General features: G+C 40.4%; 1 protein-coding gene across 1 annotated transcript in view; it reads left to right on the top strand.

Annotated features, from left to right (window-relative positions):
- The window catches only part of LOC124146970 (glutamate receptor 3-like), a 52,344-nt gene extending 35,215 nt beyond the window's left edge, over window positions 1–17,129 (top strand). The window contains exons 12-17 of the mRNA XM_046517556.2: window positions 2,845–3,043; window positions 9,822–10,069; window positions 11,767–11,878; window positions 14,036–14,173; window positions 14,613–14,717; window positions 15,775–17,129. Coding sequence (XP_046373512.2) covers window positions 2,845–3,043; window positions 9,822–10,069; window positions 11,767–11,878; window positions 14,036–14,173; window positions 14,613–14,717; window positions 15,775–15,852 — 880 coding nt within the window. The 3' untranslated portion in view covers window positions 15,853–17,129. The remainder of the gene's footprint in view (window positions 1–2,844; window positions 3,044–9,821; window positions 10,070–11,766; window positions 11,879–14,035; window positions 14,174–14,612; window positions 14,718–15,774) is intronic.
- Window positions 17,130–17,559: the final 430 nt, after the last annotated feature.

Genomic DNA, 17,559 nt, shown 5'->3' on the forward strand with positions numbered 1-17,559 from the left:
TGAGTGCGGCGTAAAACAACAAACCAACCAAAAGCATATTTAACGTAACGAACAAAACCGTTATGAATTACTATAAAAGTTAGCAGATGTATTCATATGAATAAGATGAAAACTTTGTACTTTCAACATTTGCGTAACACCAACATTACAAAAATGATGATTTGAGAGATTTTTCAGTCGAGCAAATATTTCATGTAAGTAAGATATGTAAGACTGCATCTTGTAAAGAAAACGTACTCCTTTCTTCTCTTTCAGCCAATGTTCTGTATTTCATTATGTCATACATCAAACAAAAGTAAATTTTGCAGGGGTTAGAAATAAAACGATTAGGCGTCATTGCGAATCATATAACTGTGTCCAATAACTTTCATAACAATATTTCACAGTTTTCCATGGTGCCAAAAAGGGTGATTGTCACATATCGTCCATGTCCGTGAATGCACCTTATTTTGATGTAAACAATCTCTCTATATTAACTGCCTCGTGGTTCTGCGCAGGTTACGTCTGCAGTCGAAAGTTAATCTACATATAATACATAAATACCAGATTTGATTCGTCAAGGTGTTTCATCGCATCTCTAAAACGATTCTTTCATTCATCACCGTCACAAACGGTTTCAATCACAAATGACTACCAAAAAACCTTCAAATTCGCACCTATGCAAACTGAAACCCTTAGTGCATGAGTTAAATCAGTTTACTTCAATGAAATAAGATAACTGTGTGTGGAGATTTGTGGAAGGGAGCAAATAATCACGTTAAAGACCCAATCTCAATTTACCGTGTAATTTCACGGCCGAATGCCTCCGGTTAAAGGTAGCTTCTGCCTCAGCTGTTCAATCCAAGCCCTAATCAGTTTGTATCTCCGAACGAAGAGTTAATGCGGCGTACTGAAAGCCAGTTATCGCACGCCCTCGAGCTAAATCCACTGCTCCAGCTTATGGTGCCAATAGAGCCTGGTAATGATGGCACTTCTTCAAGATGTCTCGTGGAGATGAATATTCGGCCAAGAATAACGTGGGGCTTGCAACGTATATGTTAAAAATCTTCTGAAATCGATTGGCAATGAACTAGAGACAATCGTATATTTCGAATTGCGGATGTGATTTATGGATGTGTGTTAAGATAAAGGTTCGGTCTGCCTTGTTCTACATGACTGTGAAGAATAGCTATGCTTAGATTGGACATGATATTAGGTGCCGGGAGGTAGACTAGTTGTATTATGGTTGTCTGAGTGGTTTACCGTAAACACTCTTATAAAGCAGAACATCGTTGAGACAAAAGGATTATGAACATCTGATTGTAAGCAAAGTCAAATCAGGGGTTCTGCACTTATGGATGGTCTGTAACAAACTGCATCTTCAAGTCTCAGTATGTGATCCAAAACATTACAAAACAATGGCTCAAACATTTCCTTGTGAAATCATCTTCTGAAAAACACAGAGTACAATTAAAGCATTATTCCCAGATCCAATACCCTTTTACATTCGGTTTTCGATTATTTCATTGTGGATTTGTATTGTTTTTGTCGACTCTTTCGGTTGGACACAATGAAAATGCGTCAGAGCATTTTCTCAGGGGTAAATGTTGAATTCGTGCACACTGCTATTTGTGGATAACGGTAAATACCCCAGCTGTTGCTGTATGACAGAGAAATACGTTCTGTACCATGATGTGAAAGTGTAAATGTTATTATAATTACGAGATATTGTTAACATGATTGGCAGAAAGAAATTATATGTGAGAAAACCATTTCCATAATCATAAGAAATCTCTGCTATAAGCCGAGTTCATTGTACTATTCCGACTATATCAAAAACATGTGTTTATGAATCACTGTGTAATAGTGATGATACCAGGTGATATGAAAAGGTGAGCGTAGCCTGTCAACCGGTGGCACCCGTCACATACACATGCAAAGGCAAGTCAATTGTTTACCTGAACATCTGTTACATCTGATGCAAGTCAAAATAGGGAATAGGGTCACCTTTGGTCACTAAAGCGTCAAATTTGGAAATGTCCTCCTCATGTCTATCACACACCTTTTGAAGTCTTTACGAATGTTCTTAATGTTGTAACCTTGATTAAACCTTTTGAGCAAGAGTCACATTTCACAAGGAATTTCAAGCAATCGATAATCTTTTAAACCAATAACTAGGGCAACATCCTTTGTCTCTCTGAAGTTTGAAGAACTGGATCTGGCTCTAGAAGAGAGTTCTTTTGGTTATGGAAAGTTTTTTTCCGCTTTTATTAACTTAACGCAATATATATCTATCAATTTTATAAATGTTATCATAGTAGCACAAAGCCACTTGTTTTGGCACTGTCATTTCAATTACATTACATTAATTAAGGCGCTTAAAACATAAATATTTCCGAACAGTGACGGTCAGCCTTATCATGTGCTAATGTATACATTGAAACCTAATTTGTCTGGATTTGTCGTTTAGCGTGCCATTACGGCTGGGTGTCTCTATGGTAATTAAGGCGGTATTACTACCAAACCATCAGCCGTGAATCCTGCTCGGAGAAAAGGGTGTCCATGTTAAACTGAGGCATGGTATCTCAGTAGGCTAGCACTGTAAAACCGGCTTACGTGTGAACTACATAGAGAGAACACACACACACACACACACACATACACACACACGCACGCGTGCACACACTCACGCATGCACATACACGTGTAATGTTCTTGAAGCCGACGTTAAACCCCATTTCACCACTCCTCAGTCGTTCTTCCAGGAATTTGTCAATCTGTGCGATTTCACTATAACAACCGGGTAATCATTGTGTACAAAACAATTATTATGAAATTACATTAGTCTTTATTCTTTGTCCTCAGATCTTTCTCGGGCCGTATAGTGGGGAGTGCCTGGTGGTTCTTTACACTCATCCTCATATCCTCCTATACCGCCAACTTGGCAGCCTTCCTCACTATAGAGCGGATGTTCACACCAATAGACTCAGCAGATGACCTCGTTAAACAGACGGAAATCAAATATGGTCCCAGGGAAAATGGGTCAACATACGAATTTTTTAGGGTATGTATTTTTATAATATTTGTATGGAATTCGAAGCTATTGTAGATTCTTTTTTATTTAATTCATTGTACATTATTTTATAACATCATTGCTGTCATTGTTTTGGGGTGAGGCATATTACTTTTTAAAACTAGTAAGTGCTGTCATGTCATCGTACATGTCATCGTAAATATCATCGTACCCCGCCAGTGTGGGTCGTTGATCATGATAACGGCGTGGACGACGAGGTCGTATTCCGCAGATCATGATGATTGAGAGGATTTCATTCGTCACCACTCGCCCCTTTCCGTAACCTGCTAGAAGACCCCCTATCGATGAACGTTATGTGCGAAAATACGACAAACCAATCAGAATGCGCGTATGATTTCAAGTTCTTCGTCAAAGAATCCCTCAGAAATAATTTTGATTTAACATATGTCTTGCATCTAAAAATATACCAAAGATACAGTTAAATGTGGTCAATCATACTGTATAATTCCGCACGTTCCGATATGCTTTAAATTGCATCAGAAATATATATAATATATGGGGAAAATGTGTGAACCACTACGCAACGAGTTGACAATTGTTTTAGGTATGCCCGTTTGCGCTAAGACGGAACCCGGTCGCAAAAATGGCCACGATCGGGGCACGAGTCGCTATTCGGCTTGTCCCGGAATAACACGAGTTGGTCACGAATTGGAGGATTTGTGACATATACATATTCAATATTCGTTTTGCATCGTGTACTCTCACAAAAAATTAGGAGATCATGAAACATAAATGTTATAATCGGTCGTCAGAAGAAAGATCAGCTTTGAAGAATGACTGCCAAGGATAGGACTGATTCGGAACCAACCACGCCCTAAACATTGCACGTGGACGTGCGCAAGGGGTAATACTTGATTTTTACACTTCAGTGAAAGTCTGATCGCTCTCATCCATTAGTATTCTTGATTTTCATTATCCACAGTACCACGTACGCTTTCTACTATAATTTCTTTAATGCAATATTTGTGATCAGATTGGGAATGCGTCGTCTACAGCGTGATGAACGCCTTAGGGATATTAACATGCTTCAAAGAGTTACAACTCAACGAGAGGTAGCCATTATCTTCAATTTGTCTGTGACTTGCAGACTTTGGAACAGGTTTCTGCAGACATAAAATGTTAATGAAAAGTCCAGGGTCAATTAATCAGAAGAAAAGTTTAAGACATCGAGCCAATCAATTCGCTGTTCAATTGTGCCAGGCCACTGGAGGCATTTAGATTAAAAATCGTCTTCATGCAGCTGATCTGCATGCTCGGCGACCACATGTAGTACCACCGTCAACAAGTCGACACATTCTAGCCGGACGCCAAGGTTATTAGAGCATAGAAACTGGGAATCAGTGATGGTCTCGTGTAATGTTTTCAGATGAGTCCAGACTCACTCTGGGCTTTCTTGATTGGTATGGACGTGTCTGGGGGCGTCCTTACGAACGTCATGCCAACGTCAATGGAAGGCAGCATGACTGATGTTGGGGTGGGTCTGTGATAAAATAGGGTGGGATCACTATGACTGTCGTTTATATATTGTTTAAATTTTGTAACATTGAAGACATGTAATCTAAGCAGTAGGTTACATTCACGGGCAGACTCCAGCAACAGCTTTGTAGTGTGTGAGACCAGGTTTGTCTAACGCTGGTTTGAACACTTCTTTCGGTTATATCACTGGGTGTTAGCTACATGTGTGAAGAAATGTCGCATGTCTTAGACGTTTACCACGAACCGGGTACATCTTCCCGAGGCAAGAGAGTTAACTGACATTAAAAGTCCAGTTTCCACCCTTGCCGAACTAGGCTGGAATTCCTGCGCTCGATCGTAGCGCCACCAGTGGCTATTACGAGTTATGTCCTTTCTATGCCTCTCCTATTGACCAATCAGATTCAACCTCTCGTATCACTTGCATTTGCTTCAAACAAAACGGCAGCGCCCAGTCAAGACGATCTGATCGATAATCAAGATCTATATTGTGATAAAACGAGTCTTACATCGCGAAGTGCATCAAATCACGTGAGCACCTTGATTAAAAACATGAAAAGATATAGAAAATATCTGTTGACAACGAGTTAGCGGTGCACATGCTTTGCAAATCCTGCAGTCGACCGAAATCTTCTTGACACTTTACGAACCGGATTTCGATTTCGGTGCCCGATTTTGATTGGACTATGCATAGACTCGTTATTCCAGCCAAAATGTAACTCCATAATACCAGCCTAGTTCGGCAAGGGTGGAAACTGGACTTTTATAGTCAGTTAACTCACTTGCCTCGGGAAGATGACGGGTATGGTGATATGTGTAAGTTCGACTGTAAGAACGGAGTGCTGGAATGGAATTCAATGTCAGTAACCTGCTAGAATATCCACACTTATTATATAGGACCGCCTCCGTGGTCTAGTGGTAGAGCGTCCGCCCGGAGAGCGGAAGGTCCGGGGTTCGATCACCGGCCGCGTCATACCAACAGACGTTAAAAGATGGTACTTGTTGTTACCCTGTCTGGCGCTCGGCATTAAGGGTTAAAGCAAGGACTGGTCGGTTCGGAGTCAGTATACTGTGTCTGAGTGGGGTCTTCATGTTAAACTGGTATCTAAGTGGGCTAGCACTAAAAATCGGCATCAATCTGGTCTGGTACAAGCAGCCACACACACACGCGCGCGTGCATTCACGTCGCTATATAAGTGCAATAATCTTGGACGCGACGTTAAACTTAATTTCACCTCACCTCACTTATTATATAGAATGCCTCATTTCAGGATATCAGGAACATGTTAAAATTGTATTCTGGAAGATATAACTTAGTGTTTTAATTCAGAGATTTTTACTCGTACGGTGAGTTTGGTTAAACGCCGCTGTGAACAGTGTTCCAGTTATATCACGGCTTTGCAGTTATATGTTGGAGGAAAGCCTAAAGTGACGCAGGTCTCAGACGTTTTCCACTTTGGTGAAGCCCGCGAGTACGGGTATGATGTGAACACACCTAGAAACAAAGTATGGGCGAACCGGGATTGGAACAAACGATCATAGATTTAGGGACCCAAGGGACGCAACTCTACACTGTGAATTTTGGGCGCCTTAGATGACTGGGCCACCCGTGCTCCCTTACTTGGGACTTTGCGGGTCTTGGTGTAACTTCTCACCTTTTGACAACGAAATTAGTATAATCCATATCAACATTACTTTTCCTTTATTAACAATAACGTTCACGTAGCAATCCGTGTATCGCACTTGATATCTACCCGTGTTATCATACCCGTGAAGATCCGGGTTAGAATAGGTCTTCAGCAACCTATGCTTGTTGCAAGAGGCGACTAACGGGATCGGGTGGTCAGTCTCGCTGACCTGGTTGATGCATGTCATCGTATCCCAATTTCGTAGATCGATGCTCACAATGTCAATCACTGTATTGTCTGGTCCAGACTCGATTATTTACAGACCGCCGTCATATAGCTGGAATATAGCTGAGTGCGGCGTTAAACAACAAACAAACAAACAAAACACGTTATCAACTGTAAGAAAAAGAACAAAATGTTCATAGGTTGCTCTCTCACTTATACTAACTGTATATTATATGTCATTGTATATTATTATTTAGTATATTTGATTTCATGCCAACAAAAATCTTTACCGAAGTATATCAAACACATCACTGACAGTTGTTACAGTTCAACATATTATTTTCTTCAAACATGACAGCAGATTTATTTCAAAAGACCCATATGCCATTAGCAATAATATACATTCCGATGTTAACAGAGTCATGGGTACCATCGCATGTCCAGTCCATGTTTCATGCACACGCCACAGACACATGTATTGATTTTTCATCACTGCAACAGCTCTGTGATGTTACCAAGAACCCAGACCACTTATATCGTCATTTACTGTATGCTAACAAGGAATTAAAAAGGGTAGAGTGTTTTCAAGGCTTACGACTGTCTGGCAAACTAATTTTATTATTGGGCACCTTTGCATTGCGTGACATATCCCGTGGATGTCATACTTCATAGCAATATATACAGCACTGTCAGTCAGCTAGGAAATTAAACGTCAAAGCTGGTGTGACCTTTGATTTGTGGTATTTGCACAAACCTTACAATCATTTTTGTGGGCGCCATTGGAGCCTGTGAATACTCAAAGTCACATGATGTTACTTCATAACCAACACTTTATAGTCTACATAATGAACCTTACTGTCAAATTGGAACTAGTAAAAAATATTTTATATACTTATCAATATTTTTCAAAGGCGTGATCTAATATAAAAAATGAATAATGCTCATTTTTATTCCCTGGAGTTAGACTATAGGCGTCCTTTTTTAAGATGTCAGATTTAGGCTATTAAAATCGCTACAAACTATGTTTTTACCCAGCATGTCACTGACAACCTCTTGAGGTGAATAACTGTTCCTATTCACATACTCATGTCAGTAATAGAGTGAGTATGGTTTTACGACGCTTTTAGCAATATTCCAGCAATATCACGGCGGGGGACACCTGAAATGGGCTTCACACATTGTACCCATGTCGGGAATCGAACCCGGGTCTGCGACGTGACGAGTGAACGCTTTAGCCACAAGGCTACCTGACCGCCTCGTGGGTAATAGAGCCTAGAACGGTTTCTTGTACTTGAGGACAAACTCAACACATTAATGTGTCTGATACCCTTCCCAGTGATCGGCGTATACGTTTTGATTACACAAATATTCCACACCACATCATGGAGTTTAAGCAAATGTCAGCCTTCGTGCCTCATCAACTTCCAATAACGTTATACAAACTATTCCTACTGTATGCATTGAAGTAACTGATGTTCATTTCAGTCGAATCATTTCAATGTCTGGTGTCAATCCTGGTTAACTGGACTTTTTTATTCAGGTTAGGGACAGATACAAAGGAGACAAATAGAGACTGGACCCGTGAAGATCCGGGGTTGAATAGGTCTTCAGCAACCCATACTTGCCGTAAAAGGCGACTATGCTTGTCGTAAGAGGCGACTTACGGGATCGGGTGGTCAGGCTCGCTGACTTGGTTGAAGCATGTCATCGATCCCAATTGCGTTGATCGATGCTCATGATATCAATCGCTGGATTGTCTGGTCCATACTCGATTATTTACAGACCGCCGTCATATAGCTGGAATTTTTCTAAATCAGACGTAAAACAACAAACCAACCAACCAAATAGACACTGTATGGGTAGATTGTATGGGTCTGTTGGCCTAAAGAACAAATTGTTATGATAACATGACTGGACTGCAAGTGTGTGTACCTCAAGCGGTGAAACAGTGAAACTACCATCAGACATTGATGACGCATCTTCATCAATTTCAGCTACATGACTACGACCTGTAAATAATGGAGTCTGGACCAGGCAGTCCTGTCATTAATATGGCACTGGCAGGATGGCACAATCGCCTCGAACGAATTTTGTATAATATTTATGTCAGCCTAACAGGGCTGAACTGTGGTATTCAACATGTAGGGGGTACTCAGATTGTTCTAGTGTTATTTAGGCTGTACATGCGAGACTTCTGAAGGATATAACGTCATTGTCCATCGGGCTCACGGGTCGGTGGCGGCGACTGATGTTGGAGATTTTACGAACACTTCCAGTGGGAAACGATTTTGCACCTAATTCCTGTAATCATTCAAAGCGTACAGTCGGATAATTTATCAAAGCTCTAAAAATGTGTGTTTGTTATTAACAAACGATTGCATGCTCAATCTGACTGTGACAAAAATAAACCTCCAAATTAGCTTGACGCTTTCATAGGCCCCAAGGGGAGAGGTGACAGGTTTGAAATTGCCCCTCTATATTTGTGAGGTCTCGTTAAATCTCGCGCTATTTATAGTGCAGTTGCAGGTTTATTTATATTACGGATGCCACAGTGCAGTCCGCTGGATATCATGAAATGCTTATTTGGTACGCTGATGGCAATATCTATATTTCGCCTTTTTTTTCTTGTAAGGAACAACAACATATCTAGACCTAATTAAGCTTAGGAACAAGCATGGTCATACATTCTATATGAAAATACCCGTCTACTGTACTCATACCAACACTGATATGACTCAAGAATTCTTTAACTGATGCCAAGACAAATTAAGAGGCATGCTTAGGGTGGGAGGTGGCACCCTCGGCGTTATGTTCAAAACTTTCCTTCAAGTGAGTGACCTGAGTTAGTTGTCAGCCCTGGTACAGTGTGTGAAGTTCATACATCTCGTTCCCCAAAAAGTGCTAAAAAGTTGCGTCCAACCCTACAACCTTAATCATTCAATAGACTCTGAGGTCGAGGAATAAATACAATATAATATTACTGGTTTTCGTTGAATTTGGTATCTGTATTATATTCTGCAAAGGATTGGTGCATAAGCTTTGGAGACGTGAAGATCCGGGGTAGAACAGGTCATCAGCAACCCGTGCTTGCCGTAAAAGGTGACTATGCTTTTCGTAAGAGGCGACTAACGGGATCGGGTGTACAGGCTCGCTGACTTGGTTGGTGCATGTCATCGATGCTCATGATATTAATCACTGGATTGTCTGATCCAGACTCGATTATTTACAGACCGCCGTCATAAAGCTGGAATACTAAGTGCGGCGTTAAACAACAGACCAACCAACCAACCAACATCCGCTTTGTTCATCTCAATTCTCGGGTACGGCTGGTACATTTGTCTGAGCAGAGATGCTCGCTCACACACTCACTCTCTCACTCACCCACTCACTACCTCACTCACTCATTCACTCCTTTGATGTAGGATTCTGAAGTGACGGTGTACAAGCAGATGTGGAACTCTATGAAGGATGCTGTGCCCTCGTCGTTCGTGTCCAAGGTGGATGAAGGGGTGGAGAGAGTCCGGTCATCTAAAGGAAAGTTCGCCTTCCTGCTGGAGTCAGCCATGAACGAATATTACAACCAGAGGAAGCCGTGTAACACTATGAAAGTCGGGCGGAACTTAGACTCCAAGGGCTACGGAATAGCTACAGCACTCGGCTCCGATTTAAGGTATGGCATGTCCTAAATTTAGTACTCCCTCTCGCAGTGACCAGAGCAACGTTTCACAAACCGTCGTTAGCGCTAAGACTGTCTGAGAGTTACGCCAGCCTAGGCCCCGTTCCACAAAGCGACTATTCGCATACTTTAATATAGACTTACATATACATATTTGTTGCAATTCTAAGATATTTTATGGAACGACACCCGGTTCTCTTATAGAATCATTCTCACTTACATCCATATTAATTATTTATTTTTATATTGTCCAACTTGTGTTATCAGTACATGTAAATGGGCGTGACCTGACTCACAGCTTATACGTATTTGTTTGTTTGTTTGTTTGTTTCGTAATGCAGCAATATTCAAGCTTTATCACGGCGGCTATAAAATACTTGAGTCAGGACCAGACCAACCAGTGATTAATATTATGATACGACATCAGCCAGTGGTCGAAATACGCGAATGACTGTAGGCTCGTGGCAGGTAGATCTCGAGTGGGACCCGGAGTTTCAAATGTGCATGTGTCCTTATGTCCATTTGACCCGTGAAGATATGGGGTAGAATTGGTCTTCAGCAACCCGCGCTGGCTGTAAAAGGCGACGATGCTTGTCGTAAAAGGCGACAAACGGGATCGGGTGGTCAGGCTCGCTGACTTGGTTGACGCATGTTATCGATCCCAATTGCGTGGATCGATGCTTATGATATCAATCACTGGATTGTCTGGTCCAGACTCGATTATTTACAGATCGCCGTCATAAAGCTGGAATATTGCTGAGTGCGGCGTTAAACAACAAACCAACCAACCAACATGTCCATTTATTTGTCACAATAAGCTTCAGATTTTGGGGGGATGAGGCCTGAAGAGTTTGGTCAGGGCCTGCAGCTTCAAAAGCATGTGAGTCCTTATGACAGCCAGACGATTTGAGTTTGTTTTTTCATTGATTAGGGAACAATTTCGTAAATACAGCGACAACATGAAGGATGCATTTATCAGAGTCCATGATGCGATTCCCACTATATCAAAAGCATGCCATTATGAAATCAATTATTGATGACGCCAGTTGTTCGCAAGCTATGTACGTTGTTTATAACATATGCATCAAATGAAAAGTTGCATTAATGTTTGTTTGTTTGTTGTTTAACGCCACACTCAGCAATATTCCAGCTATATGACAGCGCCCGTTAGTCGCCTCTTACAAGCATAGTCGCCTTTTACGGCAAGTATGGGTTGCTGAAGACCTATTCCACCCCAGATCTTCCCTTGTCAGCTGCATTAATGTATTATGACTAAATGACTGCAGTAACCGACGTAGTGCCATGCGATGAATCTAGAAATTTAATATTAATGTTTGATGTTAAACAACGGAGTAAACAGCTCGCTAAATGTCAACGGAGTGAAAGGCATCATGACATTCGACCCATGAAGATTCCGGGGTAGAATAGGTCTTCAGCAACCCATGCTTGCCGTAAAAGGTGACTATGCTTGTCGTAAGATGCGCCTAACGGGATCGGGTGGTCAGGCTCGCTGACTTGGTTGATGCATGTCATTGATCCCAATTGAGTGGATCGATGCTCATGATATCAATCACTGGATTGTCTGGTCCACACGCGATTATTTACAGACCGCCGTCATATAGCTGGAATATTGCTGAGTGCGGCGTTAAACAACAAACCAACCAACCAACATCATGACATTTCTCTTCCAGAGACGCTATAAATATAGCAGTGCTGGAGCTGCGTGAGGTGGGGGTCCTCCACAAGATGGAACAGAAATGGTGGTACGATAAGGGCCAGTGCGGCAAGGAAGGTGGAGGCAAGGTAATAATGGCGGATGAGGAAGCACCACAATAAATCATACATCGAAATGCCGGCTCAAATACTTGACCGAGTTCTTAATGGCGAAGAGAGTCAGCGCAGTGTTGTAGTCGATCAGCAGTCTGCCAATCCAGTGACAACTCAGACCTTTAGTGTTAATTTATGTCTTAGGATTGCCTCTGGGAACAACGCTATGAATATATTGTTGATCAGTATCACGTTGTGTATGAAATGGACATAGCTGAGAACAGCTGACTCAGAGACATATTTGTGGATGCCTTGATTGCAGTATATAGGTTCTGGAACTTTATTTGTCAGCAAACGTGTTACTTGTTCCTTGTGGTTAAGTGAAGATGCCATTTCCAGATTGCCAATGATAAATATTCATAGGAGGTCGCTTGAAATACAAACCTAAATATTCGAGTGGTATGTATTGTATATTTTCTGTACATAAGAATTGTCTGTGGAACATTGTCATTTTGGCAATCCTGGTTAACTTAAATTAAAAGGTATATATACTTTTCATTGTGGGTTCGATGTTCAATGTTAAATTTTGAAGGAGAAAAACTTATCTTATATATTAACTTATATATTATATAAACTTATATATTATCTGATACACATACGCAAATAATGTCATATGTCATATATACACGTAACATAACACATGTGAAGCTATATCAAAATTCATAAATTTCTTTTAACCTATCCCAGCAAATAAAAAGGTTTACGAAAGGAATTGTAAATAAGCGAATAAAGGAGATCAAACAAGGGAAGTTCTATTCCGAACACGTTGAAAAGGATATGCAATATTAACACTGCTTTTACGGGTTGACAGTGGACTTCCTGATGCCTGACTAATCATATCCGGGTTGTGTCAGAGAGTGACATGTGTCTGGCAGTGTTGTTTGTTAACGAGAATATAATACATGCCTGTAAAATGCCTTTAGTTCACCCTCAGCTGTAACCTGAAGTTGATTAGAGTATAAATCATCAGATTTCAGATCATAAGGAGCCCTTTGATTGAGCTTGTAGAGTTAGGGGTAGCCACCAAACGCTCCTTCAACGAACGACTGGGAGTAGGGACTGTAATAAATTGCTTTTTAGTGATATACTTTCAATCAATATTGTGCTGTGACGTGTGCAGAAAGAGAATTCCATTTCGACGTATTAAATCCACGTGTTACTTAAGGCCTTCCAGCCTTTTTATGTGACTCGATGACTATCTTTGGCTATGTACTTCGTCTTTAATGTTTCTGACATGAGTGGTCTCGTACTTTCGAATCGACTGAGAATATTACAAAGTCTAAAGGAATTTCCTTCGTCGATCGTTCTAGATACTATTAGGTTATACGTTTTCATACTGAGACGTCACGTAGACAATTGGTGTTAATGTTCGTACCGTTTCATGAAACAAAGAGTGAGTGAGTTGGATTTAACGCCGCTTTTAACATTATTCCAGTTATATCACGGCGTGTCAGCTTAATGTGGAAGAAAAGCCCGAAGTAATGCAGGTCTCAAACGTTTACCACTTCGGTGAAACCCACGAGCACGGGCATGGTGCTGACAAACCTAGAAACATAATCGGGGCAAACCGGATTCGAACCCACAATCATAGGTTTCTGGCGTGCCAAAGGGACGTCTCTGCCTTAGACGACTGGGCCACCCGTGCCCCCTCATGAAATAAAGACCAACAATTGGATGAACCTGTTTGAAATCTGTAAATTATAAAGTTTGTAAGTTTCCCGTCGAAGTAGACAACTCCTATGCTGTTCCTGCTGGTCGTAATTTAATTTCTCTAAACATATGGGGTTTTATTTTTGGAAGAGAGATTAAATTTAATTTCACCATTACCGTGAAACAGGCATGCATGTGTCCATTTTGAACGGAAGGATGGACCTTAGATAAAGCCTGTTTCCAATTTCCAATCTGACTGGCAAATAAACCATCAAAGGTCAAACAAGTTTGCATTCATTTTCTTCGGTAATGTTTGCTTTCAAAGTAACAAAGGTTTTGATATTTTTCTTTGATCTCTACAAGCGAATGTAAATGTGTTTTTGTAATTTACTTTAAGGCTAAAGAAAGAAAATGTAACCTTCCTTGTGTATGTGTACTTGTGTATGCCGCGACTGTTTAAGAATAATGTATTGTCCATTTTAGGACACAGCTACAAGCGCTCTGACACTCAGCAACGTGTCGGGTATATTCCACATCCTCATCAGCGGTTTAGTGCTGGCTATTCTGGTGGCGTTTATGGACTTCCTGATTAAGAACAAACTCCGGGGAAGATCCTTTAAGGTGCGAATCTTTGAAGTTTGGGTACTTTAGTTTTCGTTCATAATAAAAAAAGATTTCCTAAGAGAATGTCTTGAAATCTAATTATGGAAGCAATTGATTTTCCTTTGAAACAAGAAGTATTGCGATTTATTGGAGTGACTATCTCACATACAAATGTGTTGCGGATTTGACGTAGGGTTGTTGCTAGTTTTCAGGAACACCCAACGCCACTGAAAATGTATGTGCTGCGTGTAGAGTTCATTTCAATTGCCGTGAATGAATATCTATTAATTAGTTCACCGGACATTCATAGGAAGAATCTTATTGCTGTTTTAATTGTAAGTCTATATGGCAGTCACACGTATCGTATAATGAAAAAAAGTTTATTGTTTTCGCTCATAACTCTTATTCCCCGTTTGACACAGGATGTGTTGTACACACACAAAAATCCGTATTTCAGACTGGTTCTAGAATGAAAGGCACTGCGGTCGTGGAACCAAAGAAAGGGAGACAACTCACTAGAATGCCGCGATCACCGTTGGCAGAGACTGAAGAAAACGGAACGGTAGAGTTTTATTTTTGACTGTGATACTGTGTCAAAGGACCCGCCATTTAATATTCTACCGGCATGACCAGCGTCACATTGGGGCATCGTACCGTTTCCATTTTATTGCTGAAACAAATTAATGCTATAAAATATCCCCCTCCCATCCCACAAATTAGTTTGTCTCTAACACACACACACACACACACACTCACACTCACACTCACACACACTCAAACACACACACTCACACATACACACACATACACATACACAAACAAACACACATACACACACACAAACACAAGCACACATTCATAGAATATGAAATGGTCTTTACTGTCATCACAGATATAGACGCACTATATATTCAATGTTGGTATCCGATAATATATTATGTGCAACATACGCAGGTCGCTGGCAAAGGTGAATTTATTTATTTTATTTATTTTAAAAAACTGCATACTCGCTCAGTCAACCTGTGCATCAGAATTTGAAATAAAATCAAGGTTCATAGAACGCACATGGATTTCCGTTGATACACATTGTATCCGAGGTAATATATTCATGTTCGTGTTTATGTGTTTATATTAACTGTATTAATTATACGACGTCTTGAATTATTTCGCAATTAATCTACAGGTATATGCAGCTAATTTCATACTTATAGAGATCAAAGGGGCGCCAGTGGCCCATACGTCTAAGGCGCCGCAACTTGTTGTGCAGAGTTGCGTCTCTCGTTAGAATCCTTCGACCGTTGGTTGGAATCCCAGATGATGCGATTAGATTTGTCTGCGCCATACTCGAGCTCCTTTCAATAAAGAAGTAAATGTCTACGACCTGCGTCTCTTCAGGCTGTCCATATTCAAGGAGCTTGAACGACGCGATAGAACAGATCTAGAACTAGTCTTCACTGCGGTGTCAAACACAACTCACTCACAATGAGCGGACGTGAAACTAACTCTTTGCTCGATCACCAAACTGATAATTACTACAAATATGATAAACACAACATAAATCGGCATGTGGTCCCAATGCAGTGTAAACAACAGTTGATACCTATTTCCGTCTGTTTCAGTGTTCATTCAAGGACCCAACAGATCATCAGCTGATATCCTTCGATCCCCTCTCAGATGAGCCGATTCATTTATCTTGACCAGTGCGGCAGACATTGCTCAACGACAATGAGGCGAAAACAATGTCGTAAACGAATGTGATATGGACAATTGCTCGTTACAATATGTCAGACACAATAACTCGTGTGTGGCAATAGAACAAAAAATCAATAGTTATAGCGTATTTGTCATAAAGGTTTTAGTTATTGAATACATGGCCAGACACTTTGTGAGGTAAATAACAGAGACATTCATTAGTGTTTGATAACATAAATACTGTTTCAATTCAAATAAAAACATATCATGTCACGTTACTAACTTTAAATTTGGTAATATGCAGAGATTTGTGTGTGTTTTATACAAACGATTCATCATGCCTCATCATAGTTTTAAATATGAAATCTTTATCGCTGATCATACGCACATCCAGAGAGGGGGGAAGCTGCAGGGGTGGTCACTCCCACCTCTTTTATTAAACATAATATTTATTAAGGTATAAAACGCATATAACTGAATCATTTGTTGTCATAAAATAACAATTAATTGACTAAGTCTTTTTATTTGCATTCATCTTGCAAATGTTTTATTGGAAGGCTATCTCTCCCCTTTCCAAAACCTGTGCCATCTTACCCCACCCTCCAACGTCCTTTTTGTCCAAATAGCTGTATCTGCGCTTGGTACTCAACAGAACATCATAAATATAGGGCAGTTAACAACCTTCAGTGGACCTCTTTATTATGAATTTGATGACCTTAAGAGTATTCTTATTCTTAGTGTCAATTGAAATAAAAGTTGTTTATTTTAAAAACGGATCCAAGTATTACAGAATAGAATAGTATAATAGTTAAACGTCACTGGTGGTGATTTTACTTTGTTTTGTTACGTTCAACCTTTGCAATTGGCTATGCAGTCTCACCATAGATATATCGGTCGGTCACAAGAAGATTATGTCCTCAGTATGATTGTAGTAAGGGCCGACTAAGAAGAGGATCGGATGGTTACAATGTCTCACATGTGATCGTGATCTGACAGTGATGTTCATTCTATCGACCACTTGTTTGTCGTGTTCAATTAATTGCGTGATGTAGGTGTATGTTGTCGGATATGGTCTAAAACAATGTCCGCTTTGTCACCTGTAACCGACGATCTTATATCAGTCGCCACGCTGTGTTCCCTCACAACGAAAATAAGATTGACTTTGAATTTGTTTTTGTACATATCCAAATATTTATTAGAATGTATGATATGTATATTATTTAGAAACGGTGTCGTTGTGAAATGTACATATACGATTAACATATCAGTATCTCGTGCAATAGAGCTGCCCCCCCCCCCCCCAAAAAAAATAAATAAATAAAAACAACCCTTAACGGAGGATTAAAAAAACTCAAACTCCCATCACTGACTTTACAAAAATATCACACACACCCCAATTCTTGAATATGCTGTATTGGCCTCTGGCTCAGAGCGAAGAGATAGCATGGTGGTTAAAGCGTTCTCCCGATTACAGTGTGTGAAGCCCACGCTGGTGTCCCTGCCGTTTCATTGCTGCTGTTTTGATTAAAGCGGCCTAAAACCATGAATGCTTATTACGTCAATTCCTTTTATTTCTACTCATGAAAAGAAACACTTCACAGAAAGGGAGACTCAAATTTATTTTTAAAAACCGATTCAACCTTATATAGATTGAAGATTGAAGAACTTATTCGAGCAAATTCCGCAGACTCTTTTTTATGCTTAGTCAACAG

The sequence above is a fragment of the Haliotis rufescens genome, unplaced genomic scaffold (genome assembly GCF_023055435.1).
Source record: "Haliotis rufescens isolate VD_foot unplaced genomic scaffold, xgHalRufe1.0.p SCAF_7, whole genome shotgun sequence".
NCBI lineage: Eukaryota > Metazoa > Mollusca > Gastropoda > Lepetellida > Haliotidae > Haliotis > Haliotis rufescens.